Consider the following 21,682-nt stretch of genomic DNA (forward strand, 5'->3'; position numbering starts at 1 on the left):
CTTTTTGGATGAAAGTAAAGCTTGCATTTCATTTGGAAACCAAGGTCCTAGAGTCTGGAGGAAGAGTGGAGAGGCACAGAATCCAAGGTGTTTGAAGCCCAGTGTGAGGTTCCTGCAGTCTGTGGTGATTTGGGGTGCCATGTCATCTGCTGGTGTTGGTCCACTGTGTTTTATCAAGTCCAAAGTCAACGCAACCATCTACCAGGAGATTTTAGAGCACTTTATGTGTCCATCTGCTGACAAGCTTTACGGAGATGCTGATTTTCTTTTCCAGCAGGACTTAGCACTTGCCCACAGTGCCAAAACTACTACCAAATGGTTTGCTGACCATGATTACTGTGCTTGATTGGCCAGCCAACTCGTCTGATCTATACTCCAGAGAAAATCTATGGAAAATTGTCAAGTCAAGTGAAGTTTATTTGTGTAGAGCTTTTAACAATAAACATTGTCACCAAGCAGCTTTATAGAATTTGAACAACTTAAAACATGAGCTAATTTTATCCCTAATCTGTCCCCAATGAGCAAGCTTGTGGCGACGGTAGTAAGGAAAAACTCCCTCAGACGACATGAGGAAGAAACCTCGAGAGGAACCAGACTCAAAACGGAACCCATTTGGGCAACAACAGACAGCATGACTATAACATTAACAGTTTTAACATGAAGTCAGTTTCGTTGATGTTATAACTCTTCATTGATGGAAACTTGAGTGCAAAACTGTTCATGACAACTGCAGTCCTAAAGTTAGCAAGTCAACTGTAGTCCTTAGCCATAAAAGCATTACTGTAAGAGTCCAGAGCGTCCTCCAAGTGTGACTTTCAACTGTCCCCATGGGGCCGTCCTCCACAGGAGCGATGCGATGAGACTCCAACCAGACACAGGGCACCAGGATGGATCAAGCAGGTCCGAGGAGCAGAAGAGGCCAGCACCCCAATCCCAGGACCAACATGCAACCCAGAGGGATAGATTTGGGGGGAGGGGGGAGGGGAGAGAGAGAGAGGGAGAGAAAACACAGGTTGTTAGGTATGTCCAATGTCACTTGAATAAGTAGGAACAGTATACATATTGCACTGAGTACAAGCAGGGACTCCGGCAACTAACTATGACAGCATAACTAAAAAGGGGAGAGCCAGAAGGTAACACAGGCATGAGGGAGCCCCAGGACATAAAGCATCCAGCCACTACACCGTCAACAAACTCGAGTTAACAAGCAAGTGGGGACTGACAGCATCCATACATCCTAGTTTACCAAAACACTGTATGTCTGAGGACCCTCCAGATCTACACCTTTACCTCATAAATACCATTAACAAAAGGCTTAACTAAACAGATATGTTTTCAGCCTAGACTTAAACACTGAGACTGTGTCTGATTCCTGAACACTACTTGGAAGGCTGTTCCATAACTGTGGGGCTTTGTAAGAAAAGGCTCTGCCCCCTGATGTAGCCTTCACTATACAAGGTACCAGTAGATAGTCTGCACCTTTTGATCTAAGTAGGCGTGGCGGGTCATAAAGGACCAGAAGTTCACTCAGGTACTGTGGTGCGAGACCATTTAGTGCTTTAAAGGTCAATAGTAGTATTTTATAATCAATACGAAATTTGATTGGGAGCCAATGCAGTGTGGATAAGACAGGGGTGATGTGATCATATTTTCTAGTTCTAGTAAGGACTCTTGCTGCTGCATTTTGAACTAACTGGAGCTTGTTTATGCACTTATTGGAACAACCAAACAGTAAGGCATTACAATAATCCAACCTGGAGGTAACGAAAGCATGAATTAGTTTTTCTGCGTCACGTAGTGACATTAAATTTCTTATCTTAGCAATATTTCTGAGATGAAAGAAAGCTATCCGGGTAATGTTATCAATGTGAGTTTCGAATGAAAGACTGGGGTCAATAATCACTCCGAGGCCTTTTACTGCTGCACGTGAAGAAACAGAAAGGCCATCCAGAGTTACTGTGCAATCAGAAAACTTACTTCTAGCTGCATGTGGTCCTAGTACAAGTACTTCAGTTTTGTCAGAGTTAAGCAGAAGGAAATTAATAAGCATCCAGTGTCTAATGTCCTTTACACATTCCTCAATTCTATTAAGCTGGTGTCTCTCATCAGGTTTTGCAGAAACATACAACTGTGTGTCATCAGCATAACTAATACAATGTTTATGAATAACATCACCCAGAGGTAACATATATAAAGAAAAAAGCAGTGGGCCCAAGACAGAACCTTGTGGAACACCAAACTTTACCTCAGTACGTCTAGAAATATCACCATTTATATCAACATACTGATAGCAATCAGTTAAATAAGAGCTGAGCCAGGAGAGGGCCATTCCCTTAACTCCCACAACATTTTCTAGTCTATCCAGAAGAATGGAATGATCAGTGGTATCAAATGCTGCACTAAGGTCAAGCAACACAAGCAGCGAGACACAGCCCTGATCAGACGCCAACAGTAGGTCGTTTACTACTTTAACCAAAGTTGTCTCTGTGCTATGATGAGGTCTAAATCCTGACTGATACATTTCATGGATGTTATTCCTATGTAAATATGAGCATAACTGCTGTGCCACAGCTTTTTCAAGGATCTTGGAGATAAAGGGGAGGTTTGATATTGGCCGATAATTGGACAGCTGACAGGGATCAAGTTCAGGTTTTTTAATTAGGGGTTTGATAACTGCTAGTTTAAAGGATTTGGGTACATAGCCAATCGTAAGAGAAGAATTAATTATTTTTAGAAGCGGTTCAATTACTTCAGGTATTATCTGTTTGAATAGATGTGTAAGTAAGGGATCTAGTACGCAAGTTGAGGCTTTTGATGCCGAGATTAATGAAAGTAATTCAGTTTCTTTTAGGGAAGTAAAACATTCTAATTGATGATCTGATACAGTTATATTGTTAACTACAGGGTCACTTACATTGTCTGACCTTAAATTAGTAGTTTGAATTTTTTGTCAGATATTCTCAATTTTATCATTAAAAAAATTCATGAAATCGTTGCTACTACATACTGCACGTATGCATGTGTTTATAGTGGACTTATTCCTGGTTAATTTTGCTACAGTATTAAATAGGAATCAAGGATTATTTGGTTATCTTCTATTAGGGAGGAGAGATATGTTGATCTTGCAGCACTAAGAGCTTTTCTGTACTTCAGGAAGCTCTCCTTCCATGCTAATTTGAACACTACCAATTTTGTTTGACGCCATTTACGTTCCAATTTTTGAGTGGTCTGTTTTAATGTGCGAGTGTCATCATTATACCAGGGTGCTAATTTTTTGTCTCTGACCATTTTCCTTTTAAGAGGAGCTACATTATCTAAAGTATGGCGGAATGTTGACTCTAAGCATTCAGTTGCCTGATCAAGTTCTGCAGGGGCTGACAGTGACCCAATCAAAGTTGATAACTCTGGGAGATCATTTATAAAGCTCTGTGCAGTAGTTGACGTGAATGTACATTTAATACAGTAGCGTGGCGAGGTGCATATATTATTACTCAGACATAGTTTGAATGAGATGAGATAATGATCTGAGATAACTTCAGACTGTGGAAGTATGACTATATTTTCTACGTTTAACCCGAATGTTAGTATTAGATCGAGGGTGTGACCATCACTATGGGTCGGTCCTATGACATTCTGATTAATCCCTACTGAATCTAAAATGGACACAAATGCTGTTTTTAAAGGGTCTTCTGGGTTATCGAAGTGAATATTAAAATCTCCGACAACTAAAGCTTTGTCTAAGGAAATAACCAGATCTGAGATCAAATCTGCAAATTCAGAAAGAAACTCAGGATATGGCCCTGGGGGCCTGTAAATAATAAGTAATGGAATTAACTGGGTAGACTTATTTTTTGAGGCTACATACATTATATGAGTATGAAGAACTTCAAATGCATTAAATTTATAACCAGGTTTTTGTGTTACACCTAGATAATCATTATAAATAACCGCAACGCCTCCTCCTCTGCCAGTTAGACGAGGCTGGTGTACATAACTGTATCCAGGAGGACTCGCGTCATTCAATGCTATATATTGATTTGGCTTAATCCATGTTTCAGTTAAACAAAGTACATTAAACTCCTGATCAGTAATGAGTTCATTAACCATTAGCGCTTTAGATGTAAGCAATCTAATATTTAATAGCCCCACCTTTAGATCAAAGGTGCTGGCAGCAGCTGTACAGTCAGTATGATCTAATTTTATATTGATTAGGTTACTGGAACAAACTCTCTGAATATTTCTACCTTTTTTGTTGAGCTCGGGGAACAGACACAGTCTCGATGTAGTGGACCCTGAGTGACGACTCTGTGCAGCTAGCAGACAGTCGGTTTAGCCTGTTCGTCTGCTCCCTGGCCTTGGCTCTGGATTGTCAGAAATTAACTAGGCCTGTTCTGAGACGATGAGCTATGCTGCAGGAAATGAGAGCAGCACTTCCCGAATGGGATGGATATCGTCCCACCCTAACAGGCCAGCAGTGCCCTCAAAATTAGCCCAATTATCTATAAAGCCCACACTGCTTTCAGAGCACCACCTGGACAGCCAGCAGTTCAGCGACCATAACCTGCTGTAAGCTATATCGCCACGCCACATTGGGATGGGGCCAGAGCATACTACAGCATCGGACATCACCTTCGCTAATTTAAACACCTCTACAAAGTTACTCTTAGTAACCTCAGACTGACAAAGGCGTATATCATTAGCTCCTGCATGGATAGCTATCTTTGAGAACTGGTGCTTGCCTAGGACCCTAAGATTACCTGCTATGTCCAGCACCCTGGCTCCCGGTATACACCTGACTAAAGCTGCTAGTGCCCCTAAAGGCTGAGCTAATTTCACATGTCGTATGATAGAGTCCCCTATAACCAGAGCTCTTTCAGGTTTCTCAGCGGGTGCATCACTAAGGAGAGCAAACTTGTTCAACACGTGACGCGGAGAGGAGTGGTGCTCCTGTGGGCGAGCCTCAGGGGTAGCTTTGGCTCTACGCTTATGCCGCCGAGCCGTCACCCATTCGCCCCTCTGTAAGGGCTCTAATGCCGGAGTTGGGGGATTACTAACTCCACCTAAATTGTCAAGAGGAAGATGAGAAACACCTAACCCAAAAATACAGACAAGTTGAAGGCCATTATCAAAGCAACCTGAGCTTCAATAACACCTCAGCAGTGCCACAGACCGATCGGCTCCATGCCACACTGCATTGATGCAGTAATTCGTGGTAAAGGAGCCCCAACCAAGTACTGAGTGTATAAATGAACATACTTTTCAAAAGTTGGACATTTCTGTATTGTAAATCCTCTTTTTGATTGATCTTAGGAAATATTCTAATAATTTGAGATACTGGATTTCTGATTTTCATGAGCTATAAGCCATAATCATCAAAATTAAAACAAAAAGGGCTTGAAATATTTTTACTTTACATGTAATGAATATAGCATATGTGAAAGTTGAACTTTTTGAATTAAATTACAAAAAAAAGAACTTTTTGATGTTATTCAAATTTTTTGAGATGCACTAGTGTATGGGGAAACCGGAGCACAGCGGTGCTTTAAAGTTTGTGAACCCTTTAGAATTTTCTATATTTCTGCATAAATATGACCTAAAACATCATCAGATTTTCACACAAGTCCTAAAAGTAGATAAAGAGAACCCAGTTAAACAAATGAGACAAAAATATTATACTTGGTCATTTATTTATTGAGGAAAATGATCCAATATTACATATCTGTGAGTGGCAAAAGTATGTGAACCTCGAGGATTAGCAGTTAATTTGAAGGTGAAATTAGAGTCAGGTGTTTTCAATCAATGGGATGACAATCAGGTGTGAGTGGGCACCCTGTTTTATTTAAAGAACAGGGATCTATCAAAGTCTGAGCTTCACAACATATGTTTGTGGAAGTGTATCATGGCATGAACAAAGGAGATTTCTGAGGACCTCAGAAAAAGCGTTGTTGATGCTCATCAGGCTGGAAAAGGTTACAAAACCATCTCTAAAGAGTTTGGACTCCACCAATCCACAGTCAGACAGATTGTATACAAATGGAGGAAATTCAAGACCATTGTTACCCTCCCCAGGAGTGGTTGACCAACAAAGATCACTCCAAGAGCAAGGGGTGTAATAGTTGGCGAGGTCACAAAGGACCCCAGGGTAACTTCTAAGCAACTGAAGGCCTCTCTCCCATTGACTAATGTTAATGTTCAAGAGTCCACCATCAGGAGAACACTGAACAACAATGGTGTGCATGGCAGGGTTGCAAAGAGAAAGCCACTCCTCTCCAAAAAGAACATTGCTGCTCGTCTGCAGTTTGCTAAAGATCACGTGGACAAGCCAGAAGGCTATTGGAAAAATGTTTTGTGGATGGATGAGACCAAAATAGAACTTTTTGGTTTAAATGAGAAGCGTTATGTTTGGAGAAAGGAAAACACTGCATTCCAGCATAAGAACCTTATCCCATCTGTGAAACATGGTGGTGGTAGTATCATGGTTTGGGCCTGTTTTGCTGCATCTGGGCCAGGACGGCTTGCCATCGTTGATGGAACAACCAATTCTGAATTATACCAGCGAATTCTAAAGGAAAATGTCAGGACATCTGTCCATGAACTGAATCTCAAGAGAAGGTGGGTCATGCAGCAATACAACAACCCTAAGCACACAAGTTGTTCTACCAAAGAATGGTTAAAGAAGAATAAAGTTCATGTTTTGGAATGGCCAAGTCAAAGTCCTGACCTTAATCCAATCGAAATGTTGTGGAAGGACCTGAAGCGAGCAGTTCATGTGAGGAAACCCACCAACATCCCAGAGTTGAAGCTGTTCTGTATGGAGGAATGGGCTAAAATTCCTCCAAGCCGGTGTGCAGGACTGATCAACAGTTACCGGAAACGTTTAGTTGCAGTTATTGCTGCACAAGGGGGTCACACCAGATACTGAAAGCAAAGGTTCACATACTTTTGCCACTCACAGATATGTAATATTGGATCATTTTCCTCAATAAATAAATGACCAAGTATAATATTTTTGTCTCATTTGTTTAACTGGGTTCTCTTTATCTACTTTTAGGACTTGTGTGAAAATCTGATGATGTTTTAGGTCATATTTATGCAGAAATATAGAAAATTCTAAAGGGTTCACAAACTTTAAAGCACCACTGTGTGTGTAGATAGATAGATAGATAGATAGATAGATAGATAGATAGATAGATAGATAGATAGATAGATAGATAGATAGATAGATAGATATTCTATTAATATATTCTATTTATGTCATCATAAAACCATTGTGAAACAGTTCCTCCTTCTTGTTTAAAGAGCTTAGCCAATCAGAGTGAAACTATTTACATGGTTAATATTTAAAAGTACAGATGCAAAATCAGCCCCTCTCATCCTATCAGGTTTCATACTAAAACAGCAAGAGAAAAATTAACCAAGGCAGTTTTTCAATTTAAAAAAAACTTCCAAATTTTACAAAATGGTTGTAAAGCATCTCAGGGAATAATCTAAAATAATTGAAAGGTGTATGGAATGTCCCCTTTAATCAACACTTTCTGACCAATCACAATCCAGGACTCAGCAACATGGTGTAATATAACCCTCACTGCTGCTTTCAATCAGATTTACTCTTATGTCCAGTGTGCTGGTATGATATGTCTCCATCTTCACTTTCTGTGTCTGTGTCTCGAGTGATCTGGCCCAGACAGGACCTTTGACCTCAGACCTGTGTGTGATGTGTGGAAGAGGAAATGGTTGTATTGGAGGTTGTGGAATTTCTGAGGTTTTGTTTATGTTCCAGAGGGAGAAAAGTAAGTGTGTGTGTGTGTGTGTGTGTGTGTGTGTGTGTGTGTGTGTGTGTGTGTGTGTGTTTTTATCCTAGCAGCTGAATTTTAAGCTCATTCCATACACAAAAACAGCACGCCTTCATTTTTCTCTACAAAGTCATGCTAACTAAATCCACACGTTTGCACGCTGGAAATAAACCAGATGCTCATGTGGGGATGAAACTTTATTAGTTTGTGTTACTAAAACTGATCCTTTTATTAGCTTGAAACTGACTCTAAATCAGCTGAATACATACGCAAGGTCCATAAGAACCAGTATTTGGTCCTCTTTTGTACACTATACAGCCAAAAGTATATGTACCCCAACTAACACCCATGTGTGGCTCTTCCCCAAAGTTTAAACCACACAATTTCACTTCACTGGAACTAAGAGGCCTAAACCTGTTCCAGCATGACAATGCTCCTGTGCACAAAGCGAGCTCCATGAAGAAATGGTGTGTTAAGTTTGGAGTGGAAGAACTCGAGTGTCCTCTACAGAGCCCTGACCTCAACTCCACAGAAAACACACACTGAAACATCCTGGCTGAAATATCCCACAAGCCTCACTTGTGCTTCCTTACATAATTCAGGTCCACAAATATATGAAAAGGAGTTGATTATGTTGAATAAATTTCAGACTTCCTGTGTAAAGTGTATAAAGGATAGAATTTTGGACAGAATTTTAGAGTCAGATGATTTTAATTTGACACAGAACTGAAAGCAGGTGTGTTTCTGTGTTATTCTATGGAAGATAAGAAGCACCGAGCTGATGGTGGACACTAAACCGCTTGCGTCTGATTGGTCGCTTTATATCCAAAACACATTTCTGAGCTTCTTCACTTCACTGTTTTCTGATCCCTCCCTTTTCCTAGTGTTGTTGTACAGGTGTGTTAACATTTACACAGAGATAATGGAAAGTGTGTGAACGGAAAAACGGAAGCAGCTCCAAACCTGTAATTACAGCCAACATGTGATGTGTTTTCCCTCCATATAGCTCAACAGTGTAAAATAAATAATCCTTTGAAGTTTTTTATTTTATTTCTCCCACTGTGGATATCACACACTCCCCATGTTCTTGACTTTAATAACATATTTCCAACATTATTACGCACATTGTAAAGAATCCCACACTATGACACAATGTATATCTTTTCTAATGAAATATAATTTGTCCAAAAATATTTATTTCCTAAACAGGAAGTACACATCAGTTCCCTGTTCCTTATTCTTTATTAATTTTGTGCCCATCTGTTATGTGTTAAGCGTGAACTTTTTTACAACACATCAAAAATGTCTGAGAACATGCTTTAAAGTCATAATGATTCAGTTACAGGAATATAGAGGTGTCACAGAAACATTCTCACTAACTGAAACAGAAAATAAGACAGCACAAGCAGCAATCATTGGTGTCCAAGCACCGGTTTGAAAAGACTGTCATTAATAAAAACCTATAAGTATTTGTTTTAACATGTTGTTAGTTCCATAAATGTTGGCCTGTCGTTCTGATATCATGTCCTGATGATTATGATATCCTGTGGAATGTTTAAATGTCATAAACATTTTAATAATTTAATAGTCTTTGTGTGGCAGAATTGCACAAACCCATGAGAAACTCTTATACGGCTTCTGTACACACAGCATGCAGCGTTCCATAAAAATTACCAGTGCGTCTCAAAAAACTAGAATATAATGAAAAACTTCAATATTTTCCATCAGGTAATTAAGAAAGTGAACATTTAATATATTCTAGACTCATTACACATAAGCTAAAATGTTTAGAGCATTTTTCTATTTTTATTTTGATAATTATGGCCTACAGTGCAAAAAAAAAAATCTCACAATATTAGAATATTTCATTCTGAGTTTGAGTAAACCAGTATAAATACCATGTATCTCTCGGTCTAGTTCAGTACACACAACCACAATCACGGGGAAGACTGCTGACTTGACAGTTGTCCAGAAGACAATCATTGACACCCTCCATAAGGAGGGTAAGCCACAGAAGGTCATTCCTGAAAAGGCTGGCTGGAAAAGGTGCACAAGCAACAGCGATGACTGCAGCCTTGAGAGGATCATCAAGAAGATTTGATTCAAGAACTTGGGAGACCTTCACAAGGAGTAGACTGAGGCTTGTGTCAGTGCATCAAGAGCCACTACACACAGATATCTTCAGGAAAGGGGCGACAACTGTCGTATTCCTAATATCAAGCCACTCCTGAACCAGAGACAACGTCAGAAGCATCATACCTGGGCTAAGGAGAGAAAGAACTGGACTGTTGCTCAGTAGTCCAAAGTCCTCTTTTTGGATGAAAGTAAAGTTTGCATTTCATTTGGAAACCAAGGTCCTAAAGTCTGGAGGAAGAGTGGAGAGGCACAGAATCCAAGGTGTTTGAAGTCCAGTACGAAGTTTCCGCAGTCTGTGATGATTTGAGGTGCCATGTCATCTGCTGGTGTTGGTCCATTGTGTTTTATCAAGTCCAAAGTCAACACAGCCATCTCCCAGGAGATTTTAGAGCACTTCATGCTTCTGTCTGCTGACAAGCTTTATGGAGATGCTGATTTCCTTTTCCAGCAGGACTTAGCACCTGCCCACAGTGCCAAAACTTCTACCAAATGGTTTGCTGACCATGATATTACTGTGTTTGATTGGCCAGCCATCTCGTCTGACCTGAACCCCAGAGAGAATCTATGGGGTATTGTCAAGAGGAAGATGAGAAACACCCGACCCAAAAATACAGACAAGTTGAAGGCCGTTATCAAAGCAACCTGGGCTTCAGTAACACCTCAGCAGTGCCTCAGGCTGATCGGCTCCATGCCACGTCACATTGATGCAGTAACTCATGGTAAAGGAGCCCCAACCAAGTATTGAGTGTAGAAATGAATATACTTTTCAGAAGTTGGACATTTATATATTGTAAATCCTTTTTTTGATTGATCTTAGTAAATAATCTGAGATATGGAATTTCTGATCTTCATGAACTATAAGCCATAATCATCAAAATTAAAACAAAAAAAGGCTTAAAATATTTCACTTTATGTGTCATGAATACAGAGTATATGAAAGTTTACCTTTTTGAATTAAATTATGAAAAAATTGAATTTTTTCACGATATTCTACATTTTTGAGATGCACTAGTAGCTTGTGTGTCCTGTCACATCCCTAACATTGGGTAAGCTGCCTTGACAAGCAAACCTGAACTAGTAACTTGAAGTGGTGAAAAAGGACCCTTGGTAATAATAAAATCACACAATAGTCAATTCAGATAATGTAGCCTAGCAAGCTACGTACAGTATGTCAAACTAATTTAAATTTTATCAAGGATTTTTTTTTATTTTAACATGGAAATGTGGGGCGGCACGGTGGTGTAGTGGTTAGCGCTGTCGCCTCACAGCAAGAAGGTCCTGGGTTCGAGCCCCGGGGCCGGCGAGGGCCTTTCTGTATGGAGTTTGCATGTTCTCCCCGTGTCCGCGTGGGTTTCCTCCGGGTGCTCCGGTTTCCCCCACAGTCCAAAGACATGCAGGTTAGGTTAACTGGTGACTCTAAATTGAGCGTAGGTGTGAATGTGAGTGTGAATGGTTGTCTGTGTCTATGTGTCAGCCCTGTGATGACCTGGCGACTTGTCCAGGGTGTACCCCGCCTTTCGCCCGTAGTCAGCTGGGATAGGCTCCAGCTTGCCTGCGACCCTGTAGAAGGATAAAGCGGCTACAGATAATGAGATGAGATGAGATGAACATGGAAATGTAATAGAAATTTTAATTTTATATTGTAAATTACTTTACAATACTTTACTTTAGCTGACCAACTAATGTTACCTGAGGGTTTTGACTGGACATGTAAGTGAACTAAGATTCAGTCCAGAAGGAGAACTCTATTACAGTTTTCAATACAACATTTAATGTTTGAGGGTGGTTTTTTTGTTTGTTTTTTGTTTTTTAATTTTGAATGTTTTGCTTACAGTTTGTGGACAGGCGGTCGACCCCAATAAAAGTGGCACAGCTCCATCTTCTTGATTCAGCTTGTTATGGTCATATGATAATGGAGGGTGGTGCCATAAAAAATGAGAGGAGATTCTATGTAAGAATTATGTACTTTTGTAATTGATCTGCGCTGGGTTTCCCCAAAAGATTCTTGACTCTAAGAGTGTCTTAACTAGGAGAGAGCGCATTCATTGTGCTGCTCGCTCTACCATTAACAATGATCTTTGTGCTGCAAAGCTTTTGAGAAACTCAGGCCTGTTCTCTCCACCTATTTTCTTTCTATGGCCATTACAGTCAGGGAAGGTAACAGTCCACATTGAAGGGCCCAGTATGTCCCCAAGTCACATCAACATATCTCATTTCAAAAACAAAAAGGAAAAAGATTTTCCACAGCATGTCCTCTTTAATTCTTGATAACAGCAGTACTCGTCAGCGGGTATGCGTCTGCTGGGATGCATGTATATCCAGATGTTTTACCGTATCTAATGGTGTCAAACAAGGTGGGGTATTGTCACCAATCTTGTTTATAGTGTATATAGATGAACTAATTGTGACATTGGAGCGGTCTGGTATAGGCTGTCATGTTGGGCGTCATTACGTCGGCGTTCTGGGCTACGCTGACGACTTGACGCTGCTCAGCCCCAGTCTAAAGGCACTTAATGAAATATTAGTCATATGTAGCACATTTGCTGTAAAATATAACATATGTTTTAATGCTAAGAAAACTGCTTGTATAAAATTTGGATCAAATGTGAAGGGTAATGAAAAGGTTTATCTGGATGGATCTGTGATCGAGTGGGTTGATTATGTTAAACACCTTGGTCACTATGTGGACTCTGACCTGCGGGACAACCACGACTGCACTGTGAAGAAAGGTGTTTTTAATGCTGCTGTAAATAAACTGGTTGTATTATATGGTAAACTGCAAACATCTAATATTGTGTATCTGTTTCGCACCTTTTGTTGTTCTTTTTATGGATCTCAGTTGTGGGACTTTTCGTCAACTGGTTTTAAATCTTGTTGTGTTCAATGGAACAAGGCTTTGAGGAAACTTTTACCGTACCATACACATTGCTGGTTATTAGGACCAATAACTAATCAACTGCATATTTCTGTCCAACTGCAAATCAAGTCCCTCAGATTTTTGTATAATATGTTTTATCATGTAAACCCTGTTGTTTCGTACATTGCAAAGGTTGCTCATTCATGTGCTATGTCTCCACTTGGTAGAAACATTGCTCATCTTCGTTATGCATATGACACTAATTTTAATGATGATTTGTTGTTGAATATCCGTCGGATACACAATGCATATGAGTTAACAGCTGACCAGAGTTCTATTGTCAGCGTGTATCATGATATGTCCTCTCAATCTGTGGTCATACCAGGTTTCTCGAGGGAAATGTGTGATTATGTTATGAATAATATATGTGTAAATTGATAGCTTGAAATTTGTTAACTGTTCTTTTCTATTTTTAATTTTTATGTTGCTGTTAGTTGTACTTAGAGTACGAAATAAAGACATACATACTGCAGATGCAAATCACAGGTTTATATTAATGCAGTCATTCTAATATGTTATGGTTTCCATAGTAACAACATATTCAAAGGGACTTGTACAGCAGTGTACTTGATGTGGTGCTGTTTTCTGTAAGGAGATGTTTATTTAACATCGATGGAAGGAGTCTCCAGTGTCAGCACTTGTAAGCATCAGTAACTTTAATTCTTCAGGACAGAGGAGTTTATACTTTGCATTTCCTCAGGAGCGTAAGAAGCTGCGTTTTTTTTTTTTTGTCTTATTAATTTCAAGAGAGAGAAAAAAATGGAGGCTAGCGAGAGAACAACTGTTTACAGCTGCTATAACATAAGTGAGAACAGGAACTTACTTACTTCACTGTAACTATTTATGGATAAAAAGTACACTGCGTCATTCATTAATAAAGAAAATATTATAATTATGACAGTACCTCTACATCATCACACCACCCCATCATGTCGTATTGTACTATAACACACACACACACTGTTTATAAAGACATGGTTAGCTAGTTAGCTAGCAGGCTATGTTAGTGTGAAGCTAAATGATTTCTTGCAGCTCATCTTTGTGTCATGTTAAAATTCGCTTAAACACTGAAGTTTGAGACACGGCCTGACTGTTAGCCTGCAGCTGGACTTCATTTGGACATCAATGACCTGAGTTTGAACTTCCTGTGTGTCACATCTGCTTAAAAATGATTGTATGACGTCAGGAAATAATGTGTAGCATGGGCTAAACTACAGGATGTGGAGAAATAATTACCCTCTGAGTGACTAACAGAGTTTCTGTTGAATCAAACAGTCCATTCAGAGGAGTCCTCTGGTCAAGGTCAGAGAAGATGTCAGATAAAAATCTGTACAACATGGACGGCGACTAATCAAATAATAAATAAGAAAATAAGAACATTAGAAAATAATGAATAATGTATAATACAAGCATTAAAGAACACATAATAAAATAAAAAGAAACTTATACAAGTTCTAACATGCCATCCGTGAATTAACCTCAGTGCCAATCAATGAGGAGCACAAATAACCCAGAAGTCATTGCTGAAGTAAATCTCGTTTTCCTTTTTAAAAATGACAACCTGATTCCTAAAAACACAAAGGACTGCTGATGGAGGTGCACATTATTTAAACTATTTAGCATGCTAGTTATTAAGCTAGCATTGGAGATAGTTATTTCACTAGCTAGTGATATGAGAAGTGACAGTGTCACTTTTAACACATTTAAAAGTAAAATTGCTTTAAAAAGTATGAAAGATCAGTCGTTTGTGGTGATCTGTTTATTACAAATGTGTTTGTTTGTGTATGTGTGTTCAGGAACTGGTGTGCGTATGTAGTGACGAAGACAGTGAGCTGTGTGGTGGAGGATGGAGTGGAGACGTACGTGAAGCCTGATTATCAGCCATGTTCCTGGGGAGTGCAGTGTCCTCGCGTCTTAATGTGAGTGTAACCATGTGTGTGTGTGTGTGTGTGTGTGTGTGTGTGTTTTGGAAAACTGCATTTGTATTTGTAAAACTGTAGATTTTATATAAAAAGTACAAAAGGAGCTGAAACGTTTCCTTTCTGTTTCTGAGATGAAGGTGACAGTTCGGTGTAACACAACATCAACATTAATTAGCTGCATTAATAATGATATTAATAGAAGGTCCTCACAATGATAGTAAGACAAATGTGTAGGTGTATGTGTAGCTGTTGACATTATGCGGGCTGCCTGTAATATATTTTTTAATTTGATGATATTTACATCATTTTCAGTCAGATTTTTTTTTTAAAGTCATGCAGTTTGACACTTTAAACACAGTTCACTCTTGCAGCAAAGCTCTAACTGAATAATCCTCTAACTGCACTTGTTAAACAGTAAAAATGTTAACAACTATATTTTTCAAAATGGGCGGCACGGTGGTGTAGTGGTTAGCGCTGTTGCCTCACAGCAAGAAGGTCCGGGTTCGAGCCCCGTGGCCGGCGAGGGCCTTTCTGTGCGGAGTTTGCATGTTCTCCCCGTGTCCGTGTGGGTTTCCTCCGGGTGCTCCGGTTTCCCCCACAGTCCAAAGACATGCAGGTTAGGTTAACTGGTGACTCTAAATTGACCGTAGGTGTGAATGTGAGTGTGAATGGTTGTCTGTGTCTATGTGTCAGCCCTGTGATGACCTGGCGACTTGTCCAGGGTGTACCCCGCCTTTCGCCCGTAGTCAGCTGGGATAGGCTCCAGCTTGCCTGCGACCCTGTAGAACAGGATAAAGCGGCTAGAGATAATGAGAATGAGATGAGATATTTACATCATTTTCAGTCAGATTTATTTTTAAGTCATGCAGTTTGACACTTTAAACACAGTTCACTCTTGCAGCAAAGCTCTAAATGAATAATCCTCTAATTGCACTTGTTAAACAGTAAAAACGTTAAAAACTATATTTTTCAAAATGGGTGGCACGGTGGTGTAGCGGTTAGCACTCTCACCTCACAGCAAGAAGGTTCTGGGTTCGAGCCCAGCGGCCGATGGGGGCCTTTCTGTGTGGAGTTTGCATGTTCTTCTCGTGTCTGTGTGGGTTTCCTCCGGGTGCTCCGGTTTCCCCCACAGTCCAAAGACATGCGGTTAGGTTAACTGGTGACTCTAAATTGACCGTAGGTGTGAATGTGAGTGTGAATGGTTGTTTGTCTCTATATGTAAGTCCTGCGATGATCTGGTGACTTGTCCAGAGTGTACCCTGCCTCTCGCCCATAGTCAGCTGGGATAGGCTCCAGCTTGCCCGCGACCCTGCACAGGATAAGCGGCTACAGATAATGGATGGATTTTTCAAAATGGATTAGATGTTTTTTGAAAGTTTAGACATTAAATAACATTAATAAAGCTGAGCAGCTGTTTTATAACAGCTTATATTTTGACATTTTCTACACTTCACAGACCTCAAAATCACACTTATGAATTAAAGAAATGAAATTTGTTTTAAAGAAGATGTGAAACATGCCTCAGCTGATTGAGTACATCTGAGTAAAGGGAATGTTAAGGATATTTTAGTAGTTCAAGTTTTGGCCAACAAGTAAAATGGAAAAATGGAATACAAAATAAGGACATAATGAGAAACAGTTGGATGAGGAGTAGCTAACACACACACACACACACATACATACTTACGGCTATGTAAGGAATGAGATGATGCATCATTCCAAAGTCCACAACCGCAGGAATGAGACTCCAAAACATCAGCACTTTATTTCTAAATGACTCGATTCTGCTCTCGCTGTGAGGTTCTCACACTGACTGGAGAACCACAAACAACAAGAGCACCAAGAACAGCACCAAACTGAAGAGAGTGAGCATAAATAACATGATAGAAATAAGATAAACCAAATACATCATGGTATTTTAGATGAACACACACACACACACACACACACACACACACACACACACACACACACACACACACACACACACAGTGTGGGAAATAAGGAATTTTAAGCAGACTGTCGCAGGACAGACAAGTCTGAAATGCAGTCTGTCCGTCCAAATTTCTGCCTGTCCAAATGACGGGTCAAAGGCCTGGAACAATGCAGCCAGGGGTCCGGGGCCCACCTTAGGGCCCCGCAAGCTGAAGGGCTTTAGATGCCTGGAGATGGGTTCTCAGCTATTTCCAGGCACATTTTTGTGATCTTCAAAGGCCAGATTACACTAGACATTAGTTTTTAATTACACTACAAATTGAATATAATTTACAAGAAAATGTCAGAAGATTCAAGTAAAACATGCTTAAAGTTATACCTAAGAAAACAGTAGCACACACAGGTCAGTTCCATGTCTATAAAAAAGTAACAAGGAGAACAAGGATGTTCCAATTGGTTACAACTTACTGGGAATCATATATAGGTACGATAATAACACTCATGAAACATTATGTCAACAATGACTATTCTTTTATACTATGTTTAAATGTAATAATTAACAATATATATATATCATATATAAACTGTATGTATGTATATATATGCATATGCATAATTGTATATAATATATATGCATAATATGCATAATTATGATATTATGGGTGTCTGTGTACGTATAGATATGTGTATAGTTACAGGTATGTGTATATGTGTATATGTATGTACTGTATATATGTATTGTATGGGTGTATATATGTATAACCTAAGTATCTGTATATATGATTTGATTTGGTCGATATTATACCATGTTGGTATGTCTTGGTATGTTGGTATGTTTTCTTTTTTGTTTGTTGTTTTTGTTTTCTCTTTCTATATATAGTTTATTATGGCGGAAAGTGACGTTTGATTAGCGGTGGTATAGAGGGCTTGGATTTGATAAGTTATTTACTTCTTCCTAATCCTTTCCGAACATTATTATGTTATTGCCTTGTGGCTAGGCTATTCTGTTTGTTTATGACGATGTATTGATTATTGCATTTTTTATTTTTTTATATCTTTCTTCTTTACTGTTTGGAATCAATCAATCAATCAATCAATCAATCAATCAATCAATCAATAAAATTATTCTTACATAATAGAGTTTAAATTTTAAGTACAAGATTTCAAGTAACTTTGTAACAAAATGACTTTTAAAATGACTCAGAACTAGACACAGGAATATCATTTGGCATTCAGACTAAAATCTGCTGGACTAGGACTTAGAAAATAGAAGAAAATAAAAACTCTATTAAAATATAAATCTACCTCCTACAAAGCATATGACTATGACTGTCATTCTTATGAATAAAAAAATGCACATAATAATAATAACATAATCACTGATTGGCAGTTTGTACTGCAAAGTTTCATGTAAACTGAACTCTTAATCAACTGACTGGATCAATCAGATGCTGTCAACCCTAAAACACGAGTTCAAATGCATCGTGAAATAAAAACAACAGTGAATACTGAGTGTATTATTGTTGCCTTATTTTGTGTACCACTTGGGGAGAGGGAGGAGCCTGTAAATTTTGATGGGGCTAGGCCCTTCAGTGGCAGAGTTATGAATTTTTAAATCCCCGCATGCATGAGCGACTGGAGCCAGGGCTCATACTAAAGCTTTCCGTGATCCGTGCTTGCTGCTGATATCAGATCGGGCCAAGCCTGGGCTCATTCGAAAGGTCTCAGGGAGAGGGATGTGGCTGTAAAATTTTGTGGGGCTAGGCCCATCGGTGGCTGAGTTATGAATTTCTAAAATCGCACCCGCAGGGGCCCCTGTTTCACAGGCCGTGTTATGATATAATGTATTTGCCCAGTGTAACATTTGGAAGAAAACTGTAAGTAGATTACACCCATATCTGTACGATTTTTTCATGGGCCATCTGGTGTGATGCTTTTGAAATACAGACAGACACATTCAAATTATTTTTTATCAGCCAGCCAGTATGATGCTTTTGAAATACAGACAGACAAATGTGAAAATTACCGGTCAATGTCCACTGGTCCGGCCTTATTTCCCACACTGCATATATAATATGAGTTTCCCCTAAAGCGTCACAGCATAGCGGCCCTGCTATGCTTAATTTATTGACCGATATGCTTCATGACATACTGTAACGCTACCCATTAAACCGCCGCCACGACACTTACAATTTAGGCCTACAGTATAAAGCTAGAATCACCATCAGGGCTTGACATTAACGAGTGTGGACGGGACAAGTAATTGTTTGATCCAGACAAGTCAAATCCGCATCTCCTTGTCCAACAGGACAAGTTGAATTATTCCCAACTCTCCCAGAAGCTCTGGGAGTCTCCCGCATATTGATGTCGACTCCCTGAGAGAGAGCGTGAGTGCATGCTGATTGCTCTGTCTTGTTCAGTAGACCAATCAGTGTTCTGTGTGGGCGGGCTTTACATCTTCTCTGTCGGACTGAGAGTCCATCAGTTCAGTGTATCCAGGAGTGTCATGGCAGAGTGCCCCAAAAAAACAAAATACAAAACCCACTTCACCTCAGACTACACAAAAGTGTCCCCTTGCCTAATAAGGGTAAAAATAATGACGGTGTTGTGCACTATATTGTTTGTAACAATGACTTTAGCCTTGCCCATGGCGGGGTAAATAATTGTAAAAGACATGTTGAGGCGAGTTTAACGGTGTCATCTGTTCATGTGCAAATTATTTATACGAGCTGGCTCGGGTGCTAAGGCTACATGATAAGGCCAAACTCCTTGAAAACTTGTTTAAAATTGCCATAGAATATAAAATGAGTTAAATAATAGTAATAAGCAGTTTACATAAATAGTATAAGTAGTCTACAGATTTTGTCATATTTTCTACATATAGGCCGATCTAATTTGGTTTACAGTCGAGAGAAAATTACTCAGAGTATTAACATGTAACCGTCCCAGATGATATAATAATGAAACATTATGCTTTTACATCTTTTAGGGATTGTTGAAAATCACCAGTTTTTAATTCATTATTCCATAGTTACATCAGCAAAGTTCCAACAAAACCAGTTCAATTCCCTCAGTGATCCGGCCGTGTTATTTGTTTATGAAATTCCAGGGAAGCCGAGTGCAGCAGGTGTGTGTGTGTAAAAATAACCACATCATAATATCCAATTATAGATTATTAGACTCTGAATTCATAGAAATCAGAGAAATGGCAATCAAATACCTCAATAAAATAAATGTCTGTGGTGAATCTTCATTTCATTTGGACCTTTTATTGTATTTTTCTTTTGTATGGTACACATTAACACATTATCGTAAAATATTTTGTGGGAATTTTACAACAGTGCCAAACTCCCTTACAGTTTGTTTTCATTCACAACGTGATTCTGTCCCCCTTATCATGTTCAACTTGTTTTCTTTTGGTTTCATTTCTTTAAATTAATTTATACTTCAGGTTTTACTGGATTAAACAAGATTTAACTTTAGTGAATTTGGGTGAGTCGAACTCTTAAAACTGCAGATCAGGGAATGGGTTAGAACAACACACGCACCATAATGGGGTTTGAGTCTTATTGAAAAATTATAAATCATTAAAGCATAATGATTATCATAACTATACCTGCTTTTTGATAAATTTTGTTAACCACTGTCAGTAAGTACAGGTTGATTGGAGAGGAGACAGATGTATATGCAGGAAGAGTGTCTTTATTATAAAAGAAACAAATTGGCATATAGTCCAAAACCGCAGGCTGAATCAATAACGGTAAACAAGCAAAAGGGATGAGTGAGGCACAAACAGACTAAACTGGGCAGGACAAGATCGGGAAGCAAAACACAGAAACGAGAGCCAGTAACCAGGAAGACAATCCAATAACAACAGCTTGGTAATGGTGATAAACAACGCAATACTTCGCACTGTGTAGATATGTGCAGCGTCCTTTTATGCGCGAGCTGATTGAGTTTAATCCAAAGCAGATGTTTGTCGTCAGAGCGTGCGTCAGTGAAAGTCTGTTGTGCATGCCAATGCACTTGGGTGTGCCAATCACTTTCCTTTAATGGAACTATTAAATACATAGTAATAAAAAGGTTATGGTCAGGACAAGTTAATATGTGGTCAGGACAAGTGAAAAATCTTGCTGCTTGTCTGACTGGACAAGTGAATTAAAAAGTTAATGTCAAGCCCTGAACATGCATGTTTTTTGTAGCCTTTGAGCAGGTAATCAATTCAGTCCATGCAAGCCCATGGTCCTAAACTTGACCTAAGTTCACAGCTGATGTCAGAGAAGGGTATTCCGCGCTGATTGGCTGAGTATATGCAGTATTCTGCATTGATTGGATGAGCAATGCACAATTAATATTCATAGGTAACTTGTGCAAAAATGGTGGCGCCTTCAAGCCTGGTATGAGTGAGCAAAACACTGACGCGTTGCAGCTTAATTACGGAGTTTTTCACAAAGAAAACTGTGGAAAACAACTCAGCAACAGTGGCAGACCATAGCTGTGAGACTGTGACGGCCAGTTCACTGCATGTTGATGACCAGCTCGAGTCTGACAGTGAGAGTATATAGTTGTGGCAGCGGGGGCGTGGTCAAGCATCGGTCTGTGACAGGAGGGTGGAGCCGGGGAAGGTGAGTGGCAGATTCGCTACACCTGACGGTAATTAACCTGTGTTTTGTGTGTGTTTTCCCAGTAAACCGCTCCCTATTTTAAGAGGCTGAGAGAGAGCAGAGGGAGCGCGACCCGGGAGTGGAGGCTGAGAGTGTGTCTGTGTGCTGCGAGTTCTTTTTAGACTGAAAAGTTTATGAATAAAATACGCTGTTACTACCTCCAAACGTTGTCCTGCCGTCCTCTGTGCTCCACCCACGCATTGTCCGCGCTACAGTGGTGCCAAAACCCGGGAAAAGGTGGAGCACCAGTGCTACAGCTCCATGGAATCCTCCCCGTTCGCGGACTTGGTCCACGCCCTCGCCACGGCTCAGCAG

The 21,682-nt window shown here is 39.7% G+C and overlaps 1 protein-coding gene across 2 annotated transcripts in view; it reads left to right on the forward strand.

Annotated features, from left to right (window-relative positions):
• Positions 1 to 21,682, forward strand: part of emilin1b (elastin microfibril interfacer 1b) — a 45,571-nt gene that overhangs the window by 10,020 nt on the left and 13,869 nt on the right. For both annotated transcript variants that reach the window (XM_060933810.1, XM_060933811.1), the window contains exon 2: positions 14,643 to 14,765. In XM_060933810.1, the coding sequence (XP_060789793.1) occupies positions 14,643 to 14,765 (123 nt within the window). The remainder of the gene's footprint in view (positions 1 to 14,642; positions 14,766 to 21,682) is intronic.

The sequence above is a fragment of the Neoarius graeffei genome, chromosome 11 (assembly GCF_027579695.1).
Source record: "Neoarius graeffei isolate fNeoGra1 chromosome 11, fNeoGra1.pri, whole genome shotgun sequence".
NCBI classification, from domain to species: Eukaryota; Metazoa; Chordata; class Actinopteri; order Siluriformes; family Ariidae; genus Neoarius; species Neoarius graeffei.